Source organism: Rhinolophus ferrumequinum, chromosome 4 (assembly GCF_004115265.2).
Source record: "Rhinolophus ferrumequinum isolate MPI-CBG mRhiFer1 chromosome 4, mRhiFer1_v1.p, whole genome shotgun sequence".
NCBI classification, from domain to species: Eukaryota; Metazoa; Chordata; class Mammalia; order Chiroptera; family Rhinolophidae; genus Rhinolophus; species Rhinolophus ferrumequinum.
Window position 1 is genome coordinate 103,119,263 of NC_046287.1, and position 16,634 is coordinate 103,135,896.

The following is a 16,634-nucleotide window of genomic DNA, read 5'->3' on the forward strand; positions in this document are numbered from 1 at the left end:
ATAACTTTTATCCAATTGGTTTAACTACATTCAATATTTTTGTGGGAGAATCATGTCAGTCTGCCTGGGGGTTTTCAGGAAGACAAAGATGGTAAAGTGAGTCTTACAGGAAGAGTAGGCGTTTGATAAGCTGATAAGGAGAGGAAGGGTGGTCCAGGATGAGGGAGTAGCATGAGTGAGGGCACAGAGGCTGAGAGGCCTTGCCTGGTTTGGGGAGCTCCAGAGGTGGCCTGTGGGAGGTCGCCCTGTGGCCCTGCTCAAAGAGTGCGGTCTCCGCCCTGCCTGCCAGAGGAAGGCAGGGAACAGCCTGAGGAGGTCTAGAAAGACCACTGTGGCTGGAGTGGGGTTCTTGACCGGAGTAGAGACTGCCCACAGGGAAACAAGTTCAGAGGCCCTTGAAAGAGTCCAGACAGATCTCACTTACATGTAGAATTGAAAGAACTAAATAAACAAATAAACAAAACAGAAACAAAGTCATAGATACAGAGAACAAACTGATGGTTGCTAGATGGGAGGGGGATTGAAGGTGGGTGCAAAAGGGGAAGGGATTAAGAAGTACAATTGGTAGTTACACAGTGGTCATGGGGATGTAGGGTATAGCATAAAGAATATAGTCAATAATATGGTAATAACTATGTGTGGTGTTAGGTGGGTACTAGACTTATCAGGGTGGTCGATTTGTTACGTAAATTCTAATCACTGTGTTGTACACCTGAAACTAATATAATATTGAATGTCAACTGTAATTGAAAAACAGAATGAGGGAAAGGAAGGGAGAAGAATGAATCCAGGCAGAGGCTGGAGAGGATTCAGCTGCAAGTGCCAGCAGGAATGGAAAAGAGGGGACAAATTATCAGAAGGGAGGGAAAGAGTGGAGTTAAGAACGGCTCCTAGATTCCTGGGTTAGGTCATGAGGAAGATACGGAGCAGAAAGAGAAGAGACCTGAGGTCAGGTGCCCAGGAAGCAAATGGAGCAGGAAAAGCCTGAGAAGTGGGAGAAGGACCAAGGAAGACAGGAAATGGGTGGGGAGAATTTTGAGGAAGAGTGAGTGGTCAGTAGCATAAATGCATTGGACATTTTTTTTTTCCAAATTAAGGAGGCACCACATTAGCAAAAATGGTATCTTATTTTAATTTTATTTGAATATGGACACAATTGGTCTTTTTTTATTTGCTTGTGTCCTAAACATAGCTCATCTTATACATGAATTGTCCTTTTATGTCATTTGCCTTTTACTTATCATGGAATTTCCTGCACTGTTTTAAATCAGTGAATTCCGACTGGTCATGAGACATTTCACCAGTTAGTATTATGTCAGGTTTAAAAAACTGAAATGCTTTTAACCGTTGCCTGTTTTCTTTTCCTCAGAGCGTTCACTGGAGAGAAGCTCTGAACATCTTAAAGCTGGTGGTGTCTCGGTCAGCCAGCCTGGTTTTGCCATCCTACCAGCACAGCGACCTCTCAAAGATGGAGCTCCATCGCGTGTGGACCAGTGCTTCTAAGGAGCTGCCGGGGAAAACCCTGGACTTCCACTTCGACATTTCCGAGGTCTGCTACCTGTGTCTGTAAACTTGAGCATGAATGTGTAGTGCCAGAGATCAGGCGTGGGGCCTGGAGCTATGAGGACCAAGGCCTGAGCGAGCTTGCTTGTAAGAACACCTTGAGTGTCATGTGCACCGGGGCTCCAATTGGCAGCTTTTAGAAATAGATGCTACCGTTATATAAAAAATGATTTTTAAAAAGGTAGCTTTAAAATGGAATGAATGACCTTAAGCATATTAAACTATGGCTGTCACTCATTCTTTATCTGACACCTGTCACATCCTGTCTCTATATCACCTTGTTCCCTGAATTGCAGGAATACAGAATCTGCCTTTACAGTACTTCCCAAAGTTACACTGCTTTTTAAACCATAAAATTATCTAAATTCTTTCCTTGGGGGAGAGGAGGGTGCCGGGAAAGGGACTAGTGAACCAATCAAGGAGTCAGGGAGAAGAGAGGGCAGGAAGTAGTCAGATTTACCTGCTGGTCTGTGAACGAACATTCGGGAGGCCTGTACTTAACGATTTTAATCTAAGGTGTAAAAGTACCTCACTTTCCTGTGTGTCTTGCCCCGTGACCCTTAAGCCCCCGCAAAGCAGAAACTACGCTCTGTCCATTTTGTAACCAGGGTCTGGAATGGGGTCTGGTTCATGATGGGTACGTAATAAATACTCTCCAGTGCTGCTGAATGAATAAATTCACTGAAGGAACGTTCCAGAACTGACTCGCTCTGGGAAGCAGGTTGTATCCAGGTTGCGTTTTCTCACGTTGTGCTCTCATTGACCCTTCACCATTTCTGTATTCTGCAGCCACGGTGATAACCTTCGTCTATATTTAGTATGTATTAATATAGGATATGAAGGTATTGAATCGATACTTTTCAGTTTTTAACATTCTTAACCTTGCTGGTGTTGAAAAAGAGCTAGAAAGCGTGTACCAGTCTACTGCCCAGGCCGAGACCAGCAGTTTCAGGTGGAGGCCGCGAGCTGGTCTAGAGGGACGGGAGCTCGGGGTGCCCACCTTGTCACCATACTCCGGGACACACAGGAAGGGAAGCAGCGGCCCTGACCTCATTCATTTAAATAACTGAAAAGTAGAAATTTCTAAATGATCGAAAGCACGTAAAGATTGGGAAAAGGGGAAGGACTTCTAGGCTCCTTTTAGGACTACGAGACATTCTTTCAAGCTTAAATACCTGAAAACTGTTTTCCTGAGTGTTTTGCTTCTAATCTTTACAGGTGGTTTCTAAACCGTGTTTAAGAACAAGCAACTGGGTTTGTTTTCAGCTGCTAAGAGGGTAGGAAAGTGTGGAAGATGCAAAATGACTCAGAGTGCATATTTGAGCATCAGGAAAATGAGCCTGTTTGTATCGTTGGACAAATCTGCTCTGACTTTTATCCCAATAAGCGGTTCTTGGTTGCTGCCAGGTAGTGTGACCCCAGACACCCCAGAACTATGAATGAGGTGGAAGAACATTGCTTTTGTGTTCTTTCTCAAGACGCCCATCATCGGGAGGCGATACGACGAGCTGCAGAACTCTTCTGGGCGTGATGGGAAGCCCAGGACCGTGGCCGTCACCCGGAGCACATCCTCCACCTCGTCGGGCTCCAACTCCAATGTCCTCGTTCCCGTCAGCTGGAAGAGGCCCCAGTATTCTCAGGTACAGAGCCCTGGACCTGCAGGCCTGGGGGGAGTGTAGGGGACCTGCCAATGGCCCGTGTGACAGGGCGTCAGCACCAGTGGTGAGGATCTCTCAGCATTCCAAGGGGACCCGCTTTGTCCTTGAACAGCTCCTTACGTGGAGTCTGACACTGTTGCATCGACACACTGGTCCTGCTTCTTTTAAGGCTTAGAAGCGAAATCGGGTCTCTTGCCCGTGGTGGTCCTTCCAACATTTAAAGAAACCCTGCCCCCTCTGCCACTCACCCACAGGCGTCTTCTGTTCTCCAGGTAACACATCCTGGGTTTCATCCGATTCTCCAATGACACTGTAGCTGCTCTCCTCTGAGCACACACTCCACTCACGGTCCCTGCGCTCAGTCTGAGGCCCACGGAGCAGAGCGGGGCCACACCTGGCATCACAGACTCAGGCCGCATTCACTCTATGGGGCCTGTGTCACCATAACAATGCCAGCGTGCTGTCATGTAAAACCTGCATAATAAGGCTCTTTGGTGACATGTGAAAGAAGCCCAGGGAAAAATTACCATAAGTGGAAAAGGAATTTATTAAAAAACTCGTGTGCCTTGGCTTCCAGTGCAGCTGGATTCCAGTACACAATTCAGGGCCTAGATCCCTTGGCTCTGACTCTCCCTCCCTGTTTCTCTGTCCCTCTCTCCCTCTCTCTCTCTGTCTCTTTCTCTCTCTCTCTGTTTCTGTGTGTGTGTGTGTGTGTGCCTTTCCGCCCCCACGTCTCACTGCCCCACCCTTCCGAGGCTTGGCCCTGCCTTCCTCTCTGCTGATGTCATTCTCTGGCAGGCTTTTCCTATATGAGGCAGCAGCCACCTCTAGAAGCCCCAGACTTACATGGTCTCCTGCTCTGGCAATTCCCTCACCACACCCAATTGTAGGAAAAGGACTTGCAGCACTTATGAGGGAGGCAGGCCCCTGGGTGGGACAGGAGCATCCATCCCCAGTAGGCGCCAGGCAGGGAGAAGCACTTTGCATATGCAGCAGGGCTCACCTTCACTGTCAGAGGTTAGGGAAATGGGTCACAGCACAGCGCCCGCTGCGGGAACATAGCAGGTCCTGAGAGCGCTCACTGACTTGCTGAGAGAGGGCGCCCACTATACTTTATTGGGGACTCGGCAAAGACAGGAAAAATGTACACCCCATCCCACATTCCCCTGTACCGACCCTTCCCAAAATGCTCACTAAAATGTAGGGAAGTGCTTTACAAACCCCTGCCTGCCTTCAACACTGAAAAGCCACTGTGTGGAGTGCCCCTTCTCTGATTTGGAAATAAGGATGCAGTGAACAGTTCCATTAGTAGAGAAAGTCTGTGTGTGACACTGGCCTCCCAGCAGTCTCCACACAAACGGAAACCAGACTGAAGGGAAAGCTCACTTTAAACAGTGGGATGGTTGCCTTGAGAAGAGGTGGCGCACACTAACATTTCTAAGACCTGATGACTTCCTTTCTGTTCTCAACCCACCGAGCACTCTGGGACCTGGTTTATCTGTGTCCTTGGAAATGTGATGGGCTGCACAGGAATCTCCATGCTTACGGGGCCAAAATGTAAGGTTTATGAACAAAACCAAAAGGTACTAAACTGTTTGACGTCGGAAGAATAAACTGAGAAAGATTTAATAAGGGCTTGCAAATAATTTCTTTAACTCTGCACAAAGTTAGTCTCCCCTTTGAGGAAACAGATTTGTGCTGTAACTTAATAGATTTCATTTAGGTGTAAGGAAAGCCTTGCTAATGCCGGAAGTTGTAGCATTCAAGGAAACATTGATTATCGAGGGCAGGAATGAGTATCTCCTGCAGAGCGTTGGGACTGATTTTCAGACCCCCCTGCCCTTGGGAAAATTGCCATCAGCATTGTCCTAAGGTGACCCTCACTTTACATTTTCTAACAGTCACTTAAAAAAAAAAAGGTTAAAAGGAACAGGTAAAATGAATTTTAATAACATATTTCCTTTAACCTAATATATCCACAATTTTATTATGTCAACAGGTAATCAGTGTCTTACAATTATTAATGAGACGTTTTACATTTTTTAAAACCAAGTCTGCGTGTATTTTACATCTGTTCTCACTGTCCACATTTCCAGTGTGGTGGCCCTGTGTGGCCAGAGGACACACAATTCAAGCAGATTTGGTCACAAGATGCCATGATGACAACCTGCCTGTGTGTTTCTTTTCCAGAAGAGGACAAAGGAGAAGTTGGTACACGTCCTTTCTCTGTGTGGCCAGGAAGTGGGGTTGAGCAAAAATCCATCAGTAAGTTCTATCATGTATCACATGTATTTTGGTGTCATATCTTTTTTGCCTTTTGTCTGTTTTTCCCTTTGGTCAAAACAAGTTTAGAGGATTCACCTATGACAAGTATCATATCCACCTTCTAGATCAAACCCCTAGATCATTTCTCCCCACACTGAGATTTTTAACGTCAGTTCAAAAACAATGAAAGATTTTGTTGGCTATTTGTTCTAGTTTGTCTTTAAATAATTCTCAGTTATCTTCATTTTTTTTATATTTCTTAGATTTTTCTTATAAAAGTGCCCAGCTTCCTAACTATATATATGTGATGATCTCAGCACTACCATATCTGATTGCTTTTGGGTAAAATTTTACTCTGTACACACACCTCTTACTGTTATGTCATTATTTTACTCACATACAAAAAGGTGAAAATGATACATTATCATGCTTTTTTCTCATATAAATTTCCTCTGATTTTACAGTTTATAAAAACCATGCCATCAGACTTCGGAATAGCTGAATAATTAAAGTATTAGGAGTTAGCTTCTGAAGCTTTCATAAAATTTAGAAAACTCAAATTATGTGTGTGAGTCTATTGTAGCAAAAGCAATAAAAAATCTCAGGGTTTGGTTTCACCAGGTATATTTTTATTTCATCTCTAACACTTCTTTATTATTAGAAAAAAAATGAACAAAAAAATACAAGCTAAATAATTTCCCAAATAAAGTAAGAATTAGTGAACGGTGTCTCTTGGAGCTATTTTTCAAGTCCCTGCTCTATCCGCTGACATGGTTCGTGAACAGCTGGAATAGTGGAGGCTCATAATTTCATAAATACTTGCTGAAGGGCCAGTGAATCTTTTTTATGGTGTGGGAAGGTGCCCAGCCCGCCATCTGCTCGGCTTGGCCTCCACTGAAGTCACCTTTTGAGTGTTATTGATCAGTGGGTTTGTTGCTGCTCCTGTGACATTGATTAGGGCAGAGGGAACCAGGAGACAGTGGCAGGGGCAGGCAGAGTACCCGAGCCCACAGGGAGAGAGACACGGGAGCACGCTGACTCGGCAGTGCAGCTCTGCCAGTGAGGGCCACTTCTCACCCCCTGGCAGTGGTGCGTGTTCCTTCAGGTCCACGTGCCTCCCTCTGTGCCCAAGCCCTTTGTGGCTAGAACAGTTTGCCTGGGAGGTGCTACAAGTAAGAGCAGCAGCTCTGCGAGGAAAGGGAGCCCTCAGCGAGGAACAGGTTGCCCTCCTGTCTCACTAGTGAGTCGGCCCTCCGTGCTGTCTGTCTCATACACCCATTCGTAAACTGTGTGTCATTCGTAAACTACGTTTCATGAGAACACAGTGTGTGTCATGGCTGAGCTTAAACACTGGAGGAAAAGAACACATGCAAAGTCCTCTCACTCTTTCATTACGTTTGAGACATACCTGCTATACTTAAATTTTTAGAGGTGATTTGCCTGCTTTTCAAGGAAGAGCAGACATAGTAATGGGTAAACAAGGACTGTTGGGCACCTTACTTAACACCGTCTGTGTCAGGAAAGGTGGCTCAGCCCAGCGTTAGCTTCGTTTGCAGCGGGTTTTTTCTACAGAGTTCTAGTAACATGGCCCAATGGGAAGAATGTAAACACTGAAGTGAATTTTAAAATGTTATCATATTAAATAGTTTAATAGGAAAAGAGTCTTGTTTTGTTTGAGTGAACTGGACAGGAATTTAAGGATAAATTATGAGCATGGTTGCTCAGCTACGCTTCTGTAATTCAAATGAGAAAGTACTGTGCTTTTTGGCTTCTGTTTCTTATTCCTCAGCAGTTCCTGGTTTATCTGTAAAAGGGTTAAACCCTGTGCTCTCAGCTTATTCTACAATTACATACTGGTGTCTGGAGTCCTGAAAATATTGTGTGGTAATACGTATGTGGTATGTGAGTGTGTACAAGTTCTAACTTCAGTCTGTTCAGGAACAGTGGAAAATTTTTTGGCTGCTCTGGTTTGTCTGTGAACACACAGTCAGTTCTCACACACACACACACACACACACACGCAGTTAGGACCAGTCTTCGTCCATTCAGAAGCCACGATTTGACTCTGGAACATTTCCCGGTGGTGAACTCGTGTCTTTGCACTGAGTCGAATCTGAAGGCACCTGTCCAACATAAATAATAAAAGAACATTCTAAAAATACCCGCTTCGGGGACTAGGTGTGTACTGGAAACACAGTGGGCCGGGGAGCCAATTACGGGTTTGTAGCACAGACAACCAAAGGGGCCGGGTGCTCAGGCAGGCGTCTCGCCCCGTCGCAGGTGATTTTCTCCTCGTGCGGGGACCTGGACCTGCTGGAGCACCAGGCGAGCCTGGTGTCCTCGGAGGACGGCGCCCGCGAGCAGGACATGGACGATACCAACAGTGAGCAGCAGTTCCGGGTCTTCAGGGACTTCGACTTCCTGGACGTGGAGCTGGAGGACGGAGAGGTACAGTCTCCTCTAAACATCACCCGCTCACTAACGACAGGTCCTTTGCACCCGCTAAATCAGTAACAGTCTGTCACTGGGAAGTTGTAAACTTTATTTTGAACCAACTTCTACAGAGGACAGCGGCTTGGCTTTGGCCCGAGGCACCACGCCCTTCCTGTCTGAGCTGCAGCGCAGGCTGCCAGGCTATTTTTAAATGGCCCAGGTCTCACTGTCTGTCCACACAGAGGCTGGGTGTGTGTGTAGTCCAACAGGGAACGTTTCTAAAAAACACAAATTACGCACGCTGGAGCCTGCTCACTGGGACGTGGGGAAAACATGCTGAGGGCCCAGTGACTGCCAGTGGGAAACTGCTGGCTCCATCACTTCCAAGCTGGCCTGCTCCCACATGAGCGGCCGGTGAAGCTGTGAGAATGTAGAACAGGACAGGCGAGCTGGCTGTGCTGCACGTGGGAACCATGCCCCACTCATGCAGCAACCGAGGCAGATCCATTCATCTGAATGAATGATAGGGTCAAAAGATGCCTTGAGTTGTGGGTCATGTTTTTGAGACCTGGGGTTGGAAGGAAGTGCGTCATCCCTTTGCTCCCGTGTTGACAGCTTGGGGTGTGTCCCAGCTGAGAGGTAGTGTTATGCCTCAAAGGATGACAATGACAGTCACTGCAGCAAGGTTGGCACATGTAAAAATGCCTGGTACCAGGCCAGCTCCTGGTATTTCTCAATACCCTTAAGCCTGTAACTACATATACTCTGTTCCCCAAAGCAAGGGCTTTATGCTGGTCTGACACTGACCACAGAGGCCCAGATTCAAAGTTTACCATACCCTGTGCTGGGGAGGCACCTCCTAACTTAACTGTAAACCCACCTTCCCTAAAAGGGTCTGATTGCTGACTAACCCGCTCGTGTGGAGGGGATGCCCAGGAGCCATCCACTCTTGTCCCTGGGCCACTGCAGACCCCGGATGTCTGTGCCAGCAAGGGGCAGTCCTGTCCTAGGAACAAGCAATGTTTTCTTTATGCATTCTTTCCCTGGAAACCAAGTTTACCAGACCTAGCCCTTAACGAGTCTCAAGGCACTGACTGCAAGCCATCCTTAAAATGTCAGCTTTTCGCTTTGAGCTGTTCTAGAACCAGTAGAACGTATTAGAGAGTTTTCTGACTGTTAATCGTAATCAGTGATAAATCAGTCACTAATTGTGGTGAGCACTGTTGAAAAAGTACAAAGCAAAATACAACAGTTTTGAATACTTTCAAAATGTGTCTGAGCGAGAGCTACATGGAGTGTCAAAAGACTAGCTCCCTGTGCTGGGCAAATGACCCCATCGTTCCTCCTGGGCTGGAATTCCAGCTCGGGCCCCCTCTTCACTCCGGAAGTGAAACTAATGAGGGAAAAAGTGATGTAGTAAGAGACACATCATTTTCCAGACTCAGCCAAAGAAAAATGTGTTATGTGAAGTGACCAGCAGGAATGACATAAAGCAGGAGAATCAGACATGATTTTAGAACAACTAACAAAGTTAATTCTATCAAAATAAAAGGAAAGAAAGTCTGAGATGTCCATCACTTGAGAATAAATACGACCCCAGTGTTTCTCAGGGACAATAAGTAACAAATACTACACCTTCCTCTACAGTTCTCTGTTGTCCTGGCCAACAGGAACTAAAGCATCCTAGTGATGGCTTCATCTTGTATGACTGAGATCGCATAAGACACTCAAGAGTGTGCAAGTACATGTTTTATCCAAATAGACTAAAGCGAGTGAGAAGTTTGCTGCATCTCAGTCGGTTATAATAAGGGGTTCTAGCGAGCTTATAGGGGTAGCGTGAGAATACCGGCACTGGAGAGCCCTACACATCCAACTCTGAATTTCAACTCTGCCACTGACCTGGCTGCCTGACCTTCAGCACCGTGCAGCTTCCTCATCTGTGCGGTGGGGATGGTAATGCCTGCCTATAGAGTGGACGTGAAGATTTCGTAAGATAATCTATGTGAAGCGTCAGCACAGTGTCAGGCACACAGAAAGCATTCGCAGTGTTCGCTTCTTCATGCTGTCACTGGTGAATAATTTCAGTCTTTCCACAATTATTTAAGGAAAAAAAAAGGACTTTTCTTTTTGTCACGTCTGTTCCTTTTCCTTAAATTGACTCAGAATGTATTGCTGCTGAATATCTGTAAGAGTTGGCCCTGGGAAGTTGCAGAATCTTTAAAAGGTGCTTTGTCTTTGCTTGTATCTGCACATCAGCAGTGAATAGGTCACATGCACACACAGCTTTGGGAGCAGGATCAAGTGACACCACCTTTTTTCCAGTTGATGACCCTGATTCATTTTTCCATGACATTTAACAATTTTCTCACAAATACTTAGTCATTCCCCCCCAAAAAAGTGTTATGGAGACCAAAGTTGCCATTAAAGTGGAAAGCTGTTCCCAAAATTGTATTTATGATTTGTTATCCTGAGCCATCATCCACTTCTATGAGGTTTGGAATTTCTGGTATTTGATGCTGATTTTTCTCTTTGGGGCTTGTGTACCTTTCTTTTTTTTAAAAATTGCACCAACTGAAGTATGTATTGTTAGCACTGTTCGTTGTGACAAAAGCACTCGAGTATCTTTAATATAACATTTTAAATAGACCTTTTATTTGTTTTTCTGTCCATTCAATCTGCTACCCAGGAGCTTCAGGTAAGAGGACGCTCTTTTTAATTCTCATGTGCTAGTCAATGTTTTGTTTTGGTTTGGTTTGGTTTTTTTGCATCATTGCAGATTTATAACCACGTAATTGCTTATTCCTCCCTTCTAGCGTATGTGTGCCTATTTGCGTGCATATTTACATTGAGGGGTATGTGATGTAAGAAGTATTTTTCTTGGTTGCTCTAGTATGAAAGTATTTTCTAAAGTATAGATACAAGAGAGTTTTAGAATCTTTATATGCCTGGTTCTGGGAGTTGCATGATTATATCTCTTGCAAGAGAGTTTTTAAATATGATCCAAGGGCATCCTATGGTTTCTTCTCAGGCAGTTGCACGACTGGATTGTTTGTTGTTAAATTCTTTTATTAAAGGTGAAATCAACTAGCTGCATCTAACAATATATCATAGATGCTTCCAATGGAATCCTTTTGTTTTCCAGGAATTAGGAGCTATCTTTGTATGGTGATTGTATAAACTTTCATCCAGTTGAGGACCCTTTTGCAAGTAAATGGGCTGCAAATGACTAATATTTACACCAGGACAGCAGGCATCCCCAGGGTCCTGCTGGGCAGGGTGGCCTGGGGCCCGTGACCACCCTGCACCTATGTCCTACCCAAGTAACTCTGAGTAGATACATTTGGGGGCCATATTTTGACCGCAGTGCACCCCAGTTCCTTCAACAATAATTCTTGTTTGATGGAATTCCAATATCAAAAAAATTATTTCAAAGACTATCATTTCCCACTTTTCCAGAATGTTCACTCATTATTGCTTTCTCATCTCCTTATAAATCCTGAGGGGTTATCTAAGCTTGAGAACTGACATATGCAAATTGCTGATCAGGAATAGTTAGCCAGCTTCTAAATTTTCTCACACATAGAAAATCTGTTGTGATCAGTAAAACACTGTTTGGACTTTTGAGCTCATTTGTAACGTAACTTGCAGATCTGGCCTTTGGATGTAGGAAAGGTGGGGGGTGGCTCCCCCAACAGGTATTCCTGGGCCACGCTGAGAAGGCATGCTTGGCCTTAAATCAGCATGGACTGTCACTTAGGCGAGGCTACAACCCTGTCCTTCTCAGACACCACCAGGAAACAATGTCAGCACCCTTGCCTCGAATGGAGCCATTGGGTCCTCTAGCAAAACATCCAGGTATTATTGCCACAGGAATGGCTTTCCCTGACTCCCAGTCCTCATGTCTGATTTCTTCCGGTTCCCAGCAGAGCTGCAGTCAAACCAATAGTCACAGCAACCCATGTCAGGTAGCCTCCTGTGACCTAGACTCTGCGCTTCTCTACAGCTCATGGTCAGTCTCAGGTTCACGGGGAAAGCTCGTCCCACCCACCCACTGACTCGGTGCAAGACAACCAGTTTTGTGGATTTACGTTTTATATTTATATTTGTATATTCCTCCCCGTCATTTTCACGTTCTTTTCTCTCTGTGTAGTACTCTCATTTTTCTTTACCTTTTTTTTTATTTCTTCACACATTGCATTTCCTTTTTCTTCCCAGAACTCTTGCCTTTTCCACATTTTTTTTAACTGAAATAAATAGCTATTTTTAAATCCCAGCACAACAGGCTTTTCCACCAGAAATAAAAAAAACTATTTGTGGTAATTCATGCCAGCAGATGCAGATAAAAGGAACACATGCACATAAAACAGCAGACACAGCTGAAGAATGTGGAAATTATATTCTGAGTGATTCTCTTGATATTCAGCCAGTCCTAAGAACAGTCGTGAATAGCATAAATGGGTGTGCATACTGATCGTTTCTATGTCAAATCCAGAATGTGTTTGGGATTCTTACCTGTTGCTTTCTACCATGAATTGCCAAAACAGACTTTGGGAAAACTAAGAATCTGTTATGTGAGAAATCTGTGAGAATATTCTGGCAAGGTTTGTTTCACTAGGAGCGAGAAGAAAATAGACCCTAAGCCAGAGGAAAATTAATCAGTTGAGAGCTCACTAATTTTAACAGTCATTTGCATCTCTCATATTATTATGCTATTCACAGAGCTCTCGTCAGAAAAAGTTATTTTATTTCAGTGAGCCATCAGACAGTGTTTCAATTGACTCAAATGGAAGGAGTCTATGCTAGATTTTATTCAGATTACCTATTTGTTTAGGTTAAAACTTGCTTACCAATCAGTGGGCTGGGTAATATTTCTCTTCCTTTATTCATTCCTGTCTTAACAGGGAGAAAAAACCCCAAGTTAGTTTCTAGAAAAACATTTTATGTTGGTCAACTAAAATTACTTGATTATCAGATGGTTTATAGAGAAAGCCTGAGGTACAGCTCAAAGCGGAGCTGTCTTTTACACTGCCGCCTAGCTCAGTTCTCGGTAAGTTATATTGTAGAGGTCAGCAATGATGCTTGGACCCAAGTCAGTCATTAATAGCCCAGGAAAACAACTCTTTCTGTGTTGGGACAATTATTTAAAGCTGAGTCCTTTCGCTGTGGTCTCTGCATCGTGCATGACCGGCCGACTCTCCCAGCTGCTCTTGACGGGCTTTATCTCTGCATTTTACCTGTAAAAACACCGGCATGTTCACCTGATGCTTTTCCCCCTAATACCCAGAGCACATGGAATGTACTAGAAGCATAGCTCCTCCTTGTTCTCCTTCTGAGGACAGCACTCAACAAGGGCAGGGACACTCCTCTTTTGAAGTTGTTTTACTATGAATGGTCTCTCTCTCCCAGATTTTTGGAAACACGGACCATTTATAGAATTTACCCAAATCAACTTTTAAAAAACAATATTACCTACCATGGTACAGAAAAATGTGTGATCACGACTACCTGTGACTTAATACACATGAAGGTGACAGTAGTATGCTTTTGCTACTTCTCACATCATGTCAGAAAATGTTTGGTACCAGAGGACATGAGGGCTTGAGAGTTCATGATGGAAATAATCTATTTGTCAGCCATGAGTTATTTACTGTGTGAAGGTGTGAACAGATTTGGCCATAAAAAGAAAAACCCATTTGATGGTGTGATTTCAGGGTGAGAGTGTGGACAACTTCAACTGGGGAGTCCGCAGGCGTTCTCTGGACAGTCTGGACCAGTGCACCGTGCAGCTTCTGGAGGACCGCCAGCTGTCAGGAAGCGCTCCCAGCCTAAACCAGAGAGGCCATGAGGACTCCGACGAATCATCCGAGGAGGAGGACCTCACGACGAGCCAGCTCCTGGAGCACTCGGACCTTGTGAGTAGGGCCCTCCCACTGGAGGGACATTTGTTTCTAGAACTAAAGCAGCAGTGCTGTGTCCCATGGCAGCTGCAGAAACGCACTGCGCTACTAAACTAAACTCCGACCCGTAGGACACTGTCGAGTTCAGCATCACTGAGCTCAGCATCACTGGACTCTTCTCTGCAGGTTCCAAGTGGAAACAAAACTTTGGCGGGGGTGAGAGTGTCTTTGTAATAAGCCCTGGAAGCCACGCAACCTGTGAGGGCCTAGCTGTTCCCCCAAATATCTTTTGTGATGCTCAGGTCTCTTTTAAAACTTCCTAAGACATCTGAAGATTTAGGAACTGTGACAGACGGGCGTTTAGATGCGATTATCTGAAAATATGGGTATTCGTGTTTCAGAGGGCTGGGCCACCCCCAGGGAGCCAGCTCCTATGTTTACATTCTAATAACTATGTACTATGTCCCTTAAACAAGACCTGTCACCCAACAACTAGCTCGCACAGTGGTCTGTGTTCTTCTGTGCTTTTACAGACACTTCACTCTGCATTCTGTTTCCTTTGCTTTGTCAACAGATCATGAACCTGTCCCCTTCTGAGGAGGCCAGTCCCATGGGCGCGCTCACCGCAGCCTGTGATGGGGCCCCCACTGACCCGCGTTCCTTTGGCACCAGGATGGCCAGCTTTGACTCTTCCTTGCCGGATGTGCATAATCTCCAGATTTCTGAGGGTTCCAAGGTAAGAGATTTGGGCCATTATGATCCTAGCTTGCTTGCTTGCTTTTTTTCTTTGTGGGTTTTTTTTTTTGTTTTTGTTTTTGTTTTTTGTAGTTTTCTTAAAGAAAAAAGTCCTTCCAATTCTCTGAGAATTCTTAGGGGGTTGGAAGTAGAAGGACTGTCTTTCTCTTTCTTACTTTCTTTGAAGTAATTGAGTGTGTGCCCCTAAGCCTGTGTTTTGAAGTTGTTTCACCCTCACGACTTCAGAAGCTTTCTTGTTGGTCAAAAGAGATTTAGTCTGAGGTCTGTTAAAAATGAAACAGTCTGCATTTTCCATACAGTGAACAGGCCTGCTTAATGGCAGAACAGACTAGTGTGTGTCTGAGATCCCTGTGACTGGGAGACTGCCGTTCTCTGTCACAACTTTCATAAAACAATAAGCTGAGGGAAGCGTGGGTGTGCGCATGTGCTTGGGGAAATTTTTTCCTATGTAGGAACCAATTATACAATTTGTACATTGATTCAATCCTTGCCTTTTGGCACACTGTCAGAATTGTCAGTATCAATCACAGTATTATGCACAAAAGGGATTTGCCCAAAACATTCCTCGCCAGACCCTCTGAGGAGAAAAGTAAGGAATGGATACGGTTTCCTTATTTAAAAGAAAAATCTAACAACATATATGTCATTTAAAGTTTATTTTATCCAAATTCCCAGAAAATGCCCTGTCCATAGAACTGCCCGTTCCCATACTGTGTTCACATATGCGCCCATCAGGTTAGAATTTTGTTTTCCTTTATTAGATATGCCAAAATATGCTATTGCTGTTAGGGTAAAGTTTTCTTGGAGTTTGATCATGATAGTATAAGTTTGAAAGAGAAAATAAAACAGAAAATATTTATAAAAGTATATTCTCATACTTCTAATAGAAAGAAACATAATACTGGCTATTCTGTGTTCTTTTATAGTACACCAAAAATAGATCTGAGATCTAGCAGAATCTTACATGCTTTAAACCAAGGACAACCAACCAAATTGCAATCGCCTAAAAATATTGAAGCTTAAAGAAAAATTATTTCTAAGATTGCCCCCATTGCAAAGGGACTATGATCAAAGAATCTTAGCGTTAGCAGAGTCCTTTTTTAGCCAAAAAATAAAGGGTGGGGGGCAGAAGGGAAACTTCTGAGATTAAAATGCTAGAATTCTAAGATTAAGAAAGTAAATTTCATGGAAATGACGTCATAAAATATATGTGACGCTATTAGCATTTGATATTTTTCAGTCTTGGAATGGGCATTCTCTCAATTTTTCTAATTTGAGTGCTAAATTGTGTAGATTTCTCAGGGAGCACTGCCTAAGTAATATCTTTAGGCACTCACACAGAAATCATCTAATTTCATCAAGGAAAGGTTGAGTTTCATTTCTGAAAAGCTATCTGTTTTCACATAATCTGGGTTTCTGTAATCTTTGATATATCTGTGATGTTACAAACAGAAAATGAAAGATATTTTTATGAGAACTCAGCCATGCCCTAAGATTAAGTTTATGTACACTAATAACCCGGGCCAGTCACCAGGGGCCAGTCTCATTGGCACCACTGTAGTTTTAAAAAGCAGAAAGCAGCAGATACGGATAAGCCTCCGAAACTCAGGATTTACAAGCACTTCTTTCAAAGACATGAGATATGCTGTTTCCCTAACATGTCTTTAAATACCCCTGTCAATTTCCCTATTAATCCTAGATTCAAAGTACTAAATGGATGGCCAGATGTCAACCCATGACAATGCTCTCTTTCATATACGTTTCTGTTTTGCCCGGATTTTGTTTTTGTTTTAAGAAAATGACTCCCTGAAACTGTACGTGGAATTTCTTCCTCTCCTCTTCTGTCTGTAACCCAGTTGCCTTCCTTCCTCCCATGGAGAACAATCAGTTCTCCAGCTGATTTCTGCCTGGCCCAGGTTCAAACCCCGCCCCTTTTCCGTTTTTCTTGGTTGGGCTGGCTCTTTCCTGGCCCTAGTGAATCGTGGTCCTGCCCGCCCTGCAGACCTCCCATTTCACTGCTCCTTCTACATTTTATAGCGACCTGAAGCAGCCCCGCATATCT

General features: G+C 44.2%; 1 protein-coding gene across 8 annotated transcripts in view; it reads left to right on the forward strand.

Moving 5' to 3' along the window:
- Positions 1-16,634, forward strand: part of FRY (FRY microtubule binding protein) — a 430,430-nt gene that overhangs the window by 371,903 nt on the left and 41,893 nt on the right. For 5 of the 8 annotated variants that reach the window (XM_033103879.1, XM_033103871.1, XM_033103873.1 and 2 more), the window contains 7 exons: positions 1,370-1,549; positions 3,042-3,203; positions 5,412-5,486; positions 7,767-7,934; positions 10,606-10,614; positions 13,631-13,831; positions 14,391-14,552. In XM_033103879.1, the coding sequence (XP_032959770.1) occupies positions 1,370-1,549; positions 3,042-3,203; positions 5,412-5,486; positions 7,767-7,934; positions 10,606-10,614; positions 13,631-13,831; positions 14,391-14,552 (957 nt within the window). The remainder of the gene's footprint in view (positions 1-1,369; positions 1,550-3,041; positions 3,204-5,411; positions 5,487-7,766; positions 7,935-10,605; positions 10,615-13,630; positions 13,832-14,390; positions 14,553-16,634) is intronic. The other 3 variants (XM_033103872.1, XM_033103874.1, XM_033103877.1) reach the window with 1 other exon arrangement.